The sequence below is a fragment of the Procambarus clarkii genome, chromosome 81 (assembly GCF_040958095.1).
Source record: "Procambarus clarkii isolate CNS0578487 chromosome 81, FALCON_Pclarkii_2.0, whole genome shotgun sequence".
NCBI classification, from domain to species: Eukaryota; Metazoa; Arthropoda; class Malacostraca; order Decapoda; family Cambaridae; genus Procambarus; species Procambarus clarkii.
Genome location: NC_091230.1, coordinates 22,294,876 through 22,306,908, shown reverse-complemented (window position 1 = coordinate 22,306,908; position 12,033 = coordinate 22,294,876). Strand labels below are relative to the sequence as shown.

At 35.6% G+C, this 12,033-nt stretch overlaps 1 protein-coding gene across 8 annotated transcripts in view; it reads left to right on the top strand.

Annotated features, from left to right (window-relative positions):
- Aldh-III (Aldehyde dehydrogenase type III) overlaps positions 1 to 10,599 on the top strand; it is a 35,881-nt gene extending 25,282 nt beyond the window's left edge. For 5 of the 8 annotated variants that reach the window (XM_045766497.2, XM_045766495.2, XM_045766496.2 and 2 more), the window contains exons 12-15: positions 246 to 381; positions 972 to 1,122; positions 4,557 to 4,681; positions 9,198 to 10,599. In XM_045766497.2, the coding sequence (XP_045622453.2) occupies positions 246 to 381; positions 972 to 1,122; positions 4,557 to 4,628 (359 nt within the window). In that variant the 3' untranslated portion in view covers positions 4,629 to 4,681; positions 9,198 to 10,599. The remainder of the gene's footprint in view (positions 1 to 245; positions 382 to 971; positions 1,123 to 4,556; positions 4,682 to 9,197) is intronic. The other 3 variants (XM_045766501.2, XM_069315352.1, XM_069315353.1) reach the window with 1 other exon arrangement.
- The last annotated feature ends 1,434 nt before the right edge of the window (positions 10,600 to 12,033 follow it).

Genomic DNA, 12,033 nt, shown 5'->3' with positions numbered 1-12,033 from the left:
TGTTTGAATTGTATTTGTCATTATTGTTTGCATTTGTAATTATTGTTTGTATATGCTGCTTTTTATTAATAATGCTGCATACTGTTTATTAGTGCAGTTTCTCAATATGCATTAAATTAAGTTTCAGTTATGAATATAAAATAAAACTGAAGTTAGTGCTGAGGACAGTGTAATATGAACATACAGAATATTGTTCTGTGTATATATATTATGCATGCTATATCAATTTTTACCACTATTTTCAGTTCATGATTTACCATTTGGTGGTGTTGGCAACAGTGGAATGGGTGCATACCACGGGAAAGCTTCGTATGATACATTCACCCATCGCAAATCTTGCCTCATTCGGAACTACAACAAGATTGCCGATGCTATTGGGAAGTGAGTACAGCACTTAGTCATGACAACCAATCTATTATAGATTATACTGTGTAATTACACGCTGTTCTTTAATAATTGTGTTCATGTTTCAATATTCATAGTGTAACATTTGCATGTATGTTTGCTTATGGACTTGGGGGAAACAAGTTGGTATTTAGCAGAACTAAGGTACAGTAATTTGATTTTTAATTTATCACTACTGCAGTATAGTGGTATGTTTAGTGTTGCAAAAGCTTCTGCTAGTATGCTGGCGTGTATGGGAAGAGGCACATGTAATAAGTGGAGTAACTACAGTACTGTATTTCTCTAGACATTAATATTTTTAAAAGATATAGTCTTAGTATTCTTGCATAATACATCTTCATGTTGATCATTTTCATTTAATATAAAATTTGTGAGGTTGATTAATCCTCAGTGTTTGGAAATGTATACTGAATTTTGAAAGGAAATGTAGCCAGTATAGTGGATTGTGAAAGCACTATTCTGTACAGTACAGTATATAACATTTAGAGGTAGGGAGAATAGTCCAACAGGCCAGGAAAAAAGTGTTGTTTGGTGAGCCTTATATAATTTACTTACGTGCCTTACAGGAAGCGTTACCCACCATACAGTGAAAAGAACATGAAGTTCCTCTCTAACATGTTGAAAGAACATTCACTCCCAAGCTTAAAATACATGCCATACCTCATTGCTTTTGGCCTCGGTGTTGCTTCAGTGTTTGCAGTCCAGCAAATTGCCAAGGTGAGTCCATTAATAGCTGTAAGTGTGAATAATGCATGAAAAGTGGTAGGGAATTACGTTAAATCAATCAGTTTAGGAGTATTTGACCTAGTTTTTAGGTGATAGCTCTGGGAAAGGACTACAAACCTTGGTATACAAAGAGGTGGAGTGCTGGTTGGAATAAGTTGTTGGGAGTGTGACTATAATGGTTGTACATACATAGTTGTGTAGATTGTACTGCAAATAGATGGGAGGTGTTCCATTCACCACGGCCCGGATTCATAAAGCAGTTACGCAAGCACTTACACTCCTGTACATCTTTTCTCAATCTTTGGTGGCTTTGTTTGCAATTATTAAACAGCTAATAAGCTCCGAAGCACTAGGAGGCTGTTTATAACAATAACAACAGTTGATTGGGGCATTTTCATGCTTGTAAACTGTTTAATAAATGTAACCAAAGCCATCAAAGATTGAGGAAAGATGTACACGTTCGTAAGTACTTGCATAACTGATTCGTGATTCCGGGTCCTGGGCTCTAGGAGATTCAAACCATGGACCCCATGTGTGTGAGGCCGAAGCGCTCTCGACAGAGCTATTGAGTAGTCTTAATAGGCTTCGGCCACACACGTGTGGAGTCCAAGGTTCGAGCCTCCTAGAGCTCAGGTGAATGTAATGTTTGTTTCCACGGAAGTGTGGATGACAATTTAGATGGGAGATGTCTTTGAGTACACTAATTTTTAGACTTGCAAATTTTGCCCAAGTAGGTATTTGGCTACAATGTAAGAATATAAGGATTGAAGAAACTGAATTAGACCCATTGGTCCATGCACGACTGCTCCTGTTCCTATCCAACCATACCACCCAGTTTTTACTGAATTCTCTTTTTGAATCTAAACTCTTCTAATTTATATCTGTTTCATGTTAAATTTTGAGTCTTATATTTTTAGTGTTCTTTTTACATTGCTCTTGTTGTACCCTTTCATCAGTTTGTATACTTTAATAATGTTCCTCCTTACTCTTCATCCTTTTATAAAGTTTTAATTAAGTTTAACTAGTCACCAGACTGCATCATGCTCAGAATTAAATTTTGTTTCTGCCATTCATATTGATATATACTTTTGTATTATTTACACTCATTATTACAGGAATTATTGTGTAGTGTACATTTAATATTCTGTAATAACAGTGGTTTACATATTGACAAAGTTTAACATTTTTGTTTTAAGTTTTATATAACTTTATATTCATGCCAAAAAAAACTTGGATATTTTGTCTGTAGCTTATTTAATCTTCACAGCTAGCTATTGGTAGTGGCAGAGGTAATGCTTTGTAATCTAACTGTTCTATGCTGTCCACTTTGTGCTAAAACATATTAGAAATGGCTGCAGTTTAAGTAATATTACAGGTCGAACAATGAAAGTGTTAATCTCTTCATGTACAAGGTATCTAATTCCTGGAATGATCCGTGTCATCCTTCTCTGGAAATTTTTAAAGAGAATTCTTGTTTATCCGGTAGTGTGGTGCATGAAACTGAATTTACAGTCTCCGTGGTGTAGTGGTAAGACACTCGCCTGGCGTTCCGCGAGCGCTTTGTCATGGGTTCGTATCCTGACCGGGGAGGATTTACTGGGTGCAAATCCCTAACTGTAGCCTCTGTTTAATGCAACAGTAAAATGTGTACTTGGTTGTAACAACGATTCTTCGCGGTGGAGATCGTATTCCAGGGACCTGCCCGAAACGCTACGCGTACTAGTGGCTGTACAAGAATGTAACAACTCTTGTATATATCTCAAAAAACAAAAAAAAAAAAAACAAAAAAAAAAAAAATTGCATAATTTACAAAAGGGGGGGTAACAAGGGGAAGATAAAGCTGAAGAATAATATTAAATATTGTTCTTACTAATGCTTCTAGATATGAATCCATGTATCTCATTTCCTCTATTTTGAGCATTAATTGAATTTTTGGCTTGGGATTTTGTCTAATTATAACTCGTAGAGTCTTGTCACATTCAGGTTTGTTTATTTCATTTATTTAGCAGATACTTTGCAAGTTTTGTCAATTTCCAAGGTTCATAACCCTTCAAATATCAGCATTTCACTGTTTCTACTATTTAAATTTTGAAAGTATCCAAATCCTTCTATAGCAATTTTGAGTTATCTCCTAAATATATTTCTCATTCTATTTTAGTGTTGTCAGCAAATTTGTCAATGCTGACCAAACCACACTAGAAAGTGAAGGGACAACGACGTTTCAGTCCGTCCTGGACCATTCTCAAGTAGATTGTTGTGTTCTTCACAAGAATCGACTTGAGAATGGTCCAGGACAGACCGAAACGTCGTCGTCCCTTCACTTTCTAGTGTTTGGTTTGGTCAACATATCAGCCATGTTATTGTGACTCCTTGTCTGCAATTTGTCAATGTTTCTGCTCTCAATCCTGTGTCTTAGTTGTTTAAACATACGGCATTTTTGTACAACCGAGTTCTCTGGACGGATTCCTGGGGCACTGCACTTGCAACAGTTTACCACGCAGGTTTATACTGGCCCTACATGTCCTTTGAAATAACCATGTTCTTCCACCTTTCTAACCAGTGTTTGGTGAGGTAGTCAAAGTATATAATGTTGCAATCTTTGCCTTTGTATCAGATATTCTGTAAAAGAATGAGACAAAGTTTGTGAAACAAGAACAGACCTTAGGAAAGCTATGCTATGTTAACCTTATTTATTTCCATTTTTTTCAAACTGAATAGAAGTGTTATTTGTAATGATTAAAATAATTTTTCTACTACAAAAGTCAGAATAATTGGCCAGAAGTTGGATTTAATTTCTTTTCCTGTTTTTAAAACAATGGATTTGTCAGCAGTGAACAAATGTTTTGTCTGCATGTGCCCATTTTTATTCCATTGCAAGTCTGATTAGATATTCCACCTAACATTTTAAGATTTTTTGTTTTGATAAACATTGGTAATTTACTAAAGTTGCTGTTCACTCCTGTATCTAAATCACTTACGTTTATGGCAAACGATAGAAGTCCCAGGATAGTCCTTGGGCACTCCACTTGCTGCCATTTCCCACTCAGACTTATTTAGTCTGATCTATCTTTCATATTATTCTCTCGTGTGGAAAAAAATTGAAAGCCTTATTAAAGTCTAGGTATTTAATATTATAATCTTCTAATATAAAATTAAAAAAAAAAAAAATTGTAAATATGTTAAACAAGCTTGTTCTTTTATTAAATCATGTTGCTAGTCTTTCCATAAAAATGTGTAAAGAACTATAAAATAAATATTCAGTTTGAATGGAATGGGTCTCGTTAATCTGAATTGGGAATACATTGTACAATTTATGATACGTTACATATTTGTTTACACTAAAGCTGTTGTGTGCCTGCAGCTATATTTATAAGAATTATTAGTGGATTAGAAAGATAGGCCTCATTAGAATTTTCTTTCTTCAGGGTGGTTTTCGAGAATGGATGAATCATAGAATTGGTTCAGCTGTTGGGTTAATTCCACGATCCCAGACATAGGTCATATACACAAATTAATCTTCTTGCATTACACATATATTCTGTTTTTCCAAGTAAGTGAGTCTATGGCATTGTAAATTTGGCATGGGAATTGTGGTGTTTGTCTCGTGATTGACGGTGATGGATGTGGTTTTCTTTTTCTTTTTAACCCTTTGGCTGCAACATCACATCTTAAACCCTATCTTCGCCGAGAGTCAAAATGCATCCATATACAGATATTTTTTAGATCCTTAAACAGAAATTAACAAATACTGTAGTTTTTAGTTGTCTTTATATAGAATTGGGAGCCGGTCGGCCGAGCGGACAGCACGCTGGACTTGTGATCCTGTGGTCCCGGGTTCAATCCCGGGCGCTGACGAGAAACAATGGGCAGAGTTTCTTTCACCCTATGCCCCTGTTACCTAGCAGTAAAATGGTTACCTGGGTGTTAGTCAGCTGTCATGGGCTGCTTCCTGGGGGTGGAGGCCTGGTCGAGGACCGGGCCGCGGGGACACTAAGCCCCGAAATCATCTCCAAGATAACCTCTAAAGAAGATATACTGTAATATACAAAATTACTTTAACTATCAATTCATACATATTCCAGATGTATGTAGAATATTATCATAAATACAACAAATAAGTATACCCACTAAGAAATTATATATATATTTAGGTTGTAAATTACTACAATGCCAAAAACTTGTTTTGTCCCCTTTTTCCTTCCATTGTTCTTGTGTTTTCTAGAGTTATTTTGTTGTAATATTTAAGAAAAGGAATGTTCTTTATATTTACCATTAATTATTATAGGACAGAAAATGGCGAACTACTGTACATTTGACATGAAGACGAGGTAATTTTCATACAAAAGAAAAAAATGGTTCCAAACTTATGAATTGACTTTAATATGCTTAAATATATACATTGTATACTACAGTACTACAGTATACACAAGTATATTGTTTGCAACATATTACAACAATTAAAATGAAATAACATATCTTAATTATAAAAATAATTGCAGTAATAGATGTTAGGTGCAAATGTAAGAGTTTGAAGGAAGACTAATTACCAAATTTTTGGTGCTATTGTATGGAGTAACACTTCATTGTGCTGTCAATTGCTGGCAAGTGTTCACCTGGTCTAGGGGTCTGTTTTGAATGACCCGGTTGAAAATTTCATAGCTTGGAAATAGTTTTCTAGGCCCGTAGACTTGTGCTGCTTATGTCGTCTTTTTTTGTTTTTGTTTTTGAGCAGCCCACTATTGTTTAGTGCAGCCAAAGGGTTAAATTATAATCTTTTATTAACAAGAATCCCCTGTAGTTTTATTATTTTGTCGGTTATTGTAAGAATCAATTCTTGGCAAAACCCAAATTAATTCACTTAAAATTTAAAATAATGTACAGTACTAACAAGTTACACAGTAGTTTGTCAAGCCATTTGAGATTGAGCTGTCATTTAGAGGCTAAATACCATTAATTTTCATAAGATTTTGTGAGGAATAGTAGTTTCTCTTTGGTATATGGTAATTAAGTTATATATTTAGTGTGGATCTTTTCATGCCACCCCCTGCTGGGTCATTAATGTAGAAAGAAATATGATAACCAAACCACAGACCAGAAGATGAGACGATGACGTTTCTGTCCATCCTGGACCATTATCAAGTAGATTGTGATGATGGTCCAGGACGGATCTATCTTGAGGTTATCTTGAGATGATTTTGGGGCTTTAGTGTCCCCGCGGCCCGGTCCTCGACCAGGCCTCCACGCCCAGGAAGCAGCCCGTGACAGCTGACTAACACCCAGGTACCTATTTTACTGCTAGGTAACAGGGGCATAGGGTGAAAAAAACTCTGCCCATTGTTTCTCGCCGGTGCCCGGGACCACAGGATCACAAGTACAGTGTGCTGTCCGCTCGGCCAACCGGCTCCCATTGAAAACATTGTCACGGATTAAAACATTGTCGCCTCATCTTCTGGTGCGTGATTTGGTCATCGTATCTTCAGCCACGTTATTGTGACTCATCGTCTGCATGTGGAAAGAAACGCTTTAGAAGTTCATAAATTCTGCCTAAAATGACTAGCAGAAGGCTCATCCAACTACACTCAAGATACTTTATTAGCATTACAATGCTAATAAAGCTGCAATGCACTACAATAACAATGCTGCAATGCACTACAATAACTCTTTTAAAGAGACCACCAAGTATTGCTCTGCTTAATTGCTAGTTAGCCATTTTGGTTGCTATTCTTTTGCACTAAAAGATATCGCTGCCAGCATTGTTAATAGTGGGTGCTTGAGAACTCCTCACTTTTACATTTAGGCTCTCTCCTTTGTAAGATTTGCCGCCAAATGAGAACTCAATGGCTGTTTAGTGTACATCGTGAAAATGATTTTGAGTGCTGTTAGCCTTTGCCTTCAGTGGAGGCTTGCATGGTCAATTTTACTCATGCATGCCTCTTGGTCATTTACTGGCTAATGAAAGAGTTATCTCTGTGCTGGGTATGAAGTGCATCATCTTTGCTTACTCCTGCGTCGAGGCAAATAACAGTGCACACAAATTTTAACATGGGTCCATTAGTTGGCATGACTTCCTTGGGCGATTGTGATTCATGCATTCCACTGAACATCACTTGTTTTTATTGTGACAAAACACTTCTCATTTATTTTTATATTTCTAATAAAAAGAATACTCTTTCCATAAAGTCCATGAAAATCATTAAAAATGTATATTATCTATTGGACAAAATTTAATACCAGACTTAATGAGTTTTCCCTTTGCATATAATTTTATCATAAATACACTCAATAAAATAATACTTGCTAAAGAATTTTGTTGTAGTTTTTTTTGTATTGTGGGTCATAAAACCCACAACCAAAAATGAATTTACTTTTTTTCATAGTTTTAATTAAAAAACATTTCATATCTACCATTAATCATTATTGGATTCATACTGCAATAATTTACAATAGCTGGTAAATCAATTATAATATGCCAGACATAATGTTGACTGCTCTTGGAGTATTTAGTGTAATTGTTTTGGGTGAATCTTTTTATTCTCGCCACCGGGCAGAAATACCTACTGCATGGGGTAATGTTTTCTTCTCTTGCCACCAAACTGCCATGACTATTACCTTAAAAATCCTATTCTAATACAGGAGCTAGATGTCTTTTCCAGTATTGCAGGATTTAGAAAGTAATTTTTCAAACCACTATGGAAACTGAATACAATCTTTTTTCTAAATTGTATATTTCCAACTATCCACCCACTCTTGACACCCACCAACCCACCCATTCCTGACATTCCAACCACCAACCCACCGACTCCCAACACCCACCCACCGACTCCCAACGCCCATACACAGAGACAGAGACAGAGCCACAGAGATGTTAGAAAGAATTTTCTCACTGTCAGGGTAGTTAACAAATGGAATGCATTAAGTAGTGTTGTGGTGGAGGCTGACTCCATACACAGTTTCAAATGTAGATATGATAGAGCTCAGTAGGCTCAGGAATCTATACACCAGTTGATTGACAGTTGAGAGGCGGGACCAAAGAGCCAGAGCTCAACCCCCGCAAACACAACTAGGTGAGTACACACTCCCAACACCCACCACTGCACTCTCGACAAGCTGGCTGGCAATCAGCTGACAAGACAAGACAAGACTAGACTAAGCAATAAGTTGCCAGCAGTCACATTCCCCACCTACCATTCCCCACCATCATCCTCACACACCGTCTCTCTTCCCTCAAGGCCCCTCCTTCCCATCCCCCCCCTGACATTCACCTATCACCCACCCCCAATAGAGCATTATCTTGTTCTATTAGAACTTTGAAAGTAAGGAGGATTAGCTGTTTATGAGTGATCATAGTACTTCTGAGTGGGACAGTGTCAGTCACAACATGACACTAGTGGGTCATGTGGACATTTTGATCGATTTATGTATGCAGTATATATAGTGGATTAAGAGACAAAAATGGTACTTGGGAGGCTGTTTAGATGGACAAATGTTCATATAAAGAGGACTCCCTGTACTTTGTATCTAATAAGTATTGTTATAGTTGAGACCCCAAACTGTAGTTTTGCCTTTCACAGAGATCATTGATTTTAGAAGCTTAGCTCTTAGAATGTTTCACGCTGAATTTCCAATTTATTTTCCTCAACTTCATTTGGTTTGTAGTAATATTTTTTGGGTGTTCTTAGTGTGTCCTGGTAATCATATTAAATTATTTTTCTCTAAAACATTTATACTGATTTGTTAAGCTAAAAATTCACTGGTATTTGTGTTTTTTTTACTTTTTGACTACTAAATCACTTGAAATATTCTGAATATATATATATGTTTATTTTCCTGTACGTGTTTAAAAGGTTTTGGGCTATGATTTTTTGCTGCCATGCTTTTAATCATTGACCTTGAGATGAGGGTTGTTTCATTATTGCCCATACTGTTATCTTGTAAGACTTAATTTGGTCACATGGAATCGTGCCTTTATTATGTCAACAGTTGAAACGCAATAGGTTTGTTTCGGTTAATATAATTTTGTTTTATAAACAATGCCATGTGCACTTTAGATTTACTCTGTTTTACAGGCTGTTGGTACAGATGAGGACTAAATGCACACGCACACATTACCATGTGCGCACACACGACGACTGAGCGCACACGTTCGAGGGATCCGAAGATACACATTTTTTTTTTTTAATTTTAAGTACGTGTAGTTGAGCACCTATATGAATAATTTGAATATTTTATAGAAAGTATTCCTAGATTTCGTATTTAATTGGAGGGAGTGTTATGTTTTTGTTAAGGGTATTGTTTTTATGTAATTAGCTATATTGTAGTTGCACAGTAGTAATAGTAGTTTTGTTTTAGATGCACAAACTTTGATGCATAAACTTTCATTGTTGTCTGATATTTCATATTGCAACTATAATTAGATAACCTTAGTTGCTATTTATGACTGCCTGGAGAAAATGTTTATTAAATTTATGTTTTAAATGTTTTGTATTCATTTATTATTCATATTATAATTTCAGTCCTAAATAGTATTTATTACTACTATTACCATTGAGAAACTTTTAGGCTGTTACAGAGCAAAAGGAAATTGTTATAATAAAGGATCGAGTACTACAGTAGTCAGCTGTGCTAGGTGCCATGGGCTCGGTGTGTTAAGTGAAGATTACCTTGTAGGCTTGTCTTTGTATAAATTATCAAGAGGAGTATTGAGATGAGTTATGCAACAGAGCATGTTGCCATATTGTCATTGCATGTCTATTCCAACTAGTTATTACAGCAGTTATGTAGTTAATAATATACATATATATATATTTTATATACAGTACCATTATATTCAACAGTTGATATATAGTATAAGTGCCAATTTTCTGTTTTATTTTCTTATAGATTTAATCATTTTAATCACTTGCCCACTGGAAGATTGACAAGATTTTAAAATGAGCTTAATTAAATCTGCATTGATATTGTAAAGGTCATGTATGTTAGGAGAATGTTATGATTGGTTATTTAATTTTAGGTTTTTAAATTCTATAATGATTAGCTCTTTGTTAATAAAATACCTATATGTGCTTGGCAGACTGAGCTTCACAGGAGCTATATAGAAGTGATATATTGCCTATGCTTGGTAATCTGAATCATAAGATGTCCTGCCCCATTTGAGTTAGCCGACCATATGATATAGCCGAGTTTCTTGCCAGGAATGGCTAAAAATAAACATTCAACATTTTTTGTATCACGACTCTGCTACTCTTGCCTTTTTTCCTGGTTCCTCCAGCTGTTTGCTTAAAAATGATGAACACCAATTCATTAGTTACTCAAAGATTTGGGATATCGGATTTTCAGATTACCGAGCTCTTGTATGATAGAAGGAAATTTGGAGGAAAAATAATTTGTTTTCATTTTTCTGTAAAAGTATAGATTTTATATATTACAATTTAATTGGAAGCTCTAGTTAAATAAAACAAATGATAAGAATGTATGCTTATTGGAAGGATCCCCGCCTTGGAAAACTGCCTTGTATTAGATTTAAGATTACTTGGTATTACTGTATCCAGTATGTCCACAGTAGTTTGGTGAGGATAACATTTACTAAAAATAATTCTTCAATAGGTCACGTGAAAATTAACTTTATTTAATTCCAACTACTGTATATTAGTAATTATTTATGACATCATGGACTTAACCTCTTCAGTGGCTGTGTACTGGTTCCTTCCTTACCTTAAGGTACAGGAAGCATTCCGCTATGCTGCTGCTGAACATAGAGGTGTTGCACCCATTCAATGTCTTTATTGCTATGAATGAGTTTAGTGCATTTATACCTATTAGGAAAGGTTCACGGACACCCAGCCTAGATAAAATATTTGATGGTAACCTACCTTAAAAATTAAATCGTGGCAAGGCTTGTTGAATTTACACGTTCAATGTCGGTGTTTGCAGGTCCAAAACATATCACAAACTCTTAAGAGCTATACACCAGTGGCATGACACCAGTGACAAGTATGTGATTCTCATGGATATAGACTACTGCATCTGTATTTAATATTATTGTAAGTATTAATTAAATTTGTCCCATGTGTGTGTGACCGTTTGATTATAATGATAATCAGTATAAATGAATTATTTTGGTCTTCAATGAACAGGACAAGAGAACCATTATACTTATTGCGTTGTGGATTATCGAGCAGTTTTTCTGGTGAGTTTACTTATCGTGGGCAATAGCATACAGGAGTTCAAAGCATGGAGGAAGCTAGCAATTAGTGGGTTATCAGGCTGGTAAAGGTCAATATTAAGATCTGTTAGCATTGCAAGTTTTTGTTAAGTTTGTTAGTTAATGTTAAATTTCTAAGGTTAGAGTTTAATTCTATTACATTTGTTTAGAATTCTGTAGACAGCTTCCAAAGTTAAGTCCGAGTTTGAACCCTTGATTTTGAACAGGAAATATATATATCTGGTTCTCTCCACAAATGTCTCCAGTTTTGATAACTTTCAAGCACAATGGCTCTTAGTGGCAGTAAATTATTGTACCACCACCACCACCTCCACCTGAGTTGGCCTACAATTGTGGATAATAGAGTAGTTGGGCATGTTAAATAATTGGGTAAAGTCATTATGCAATCATGTCTCAGCTTATACAACAAATAAAAATCTTCAGTTTTTGTGCTTGCAATAAGGCACTAACATCTTTGTGATGTATGTTTAGAAACCATACATTTAAGTTAATTAATGATACATTATAATTAATAATAATAATTCATTGCGTCAGGGGACATCAGCCAGTATACATATACAGTGGGGCCTCGATTTACGATGGTAATACGTTCTCAGAGACGTATTGTAAGTCGAAGCGATTTTTCCCATAAGAAATAAAGGGAATTGAATTAATCTGTTCCATGCCCCAAAAAATATTAA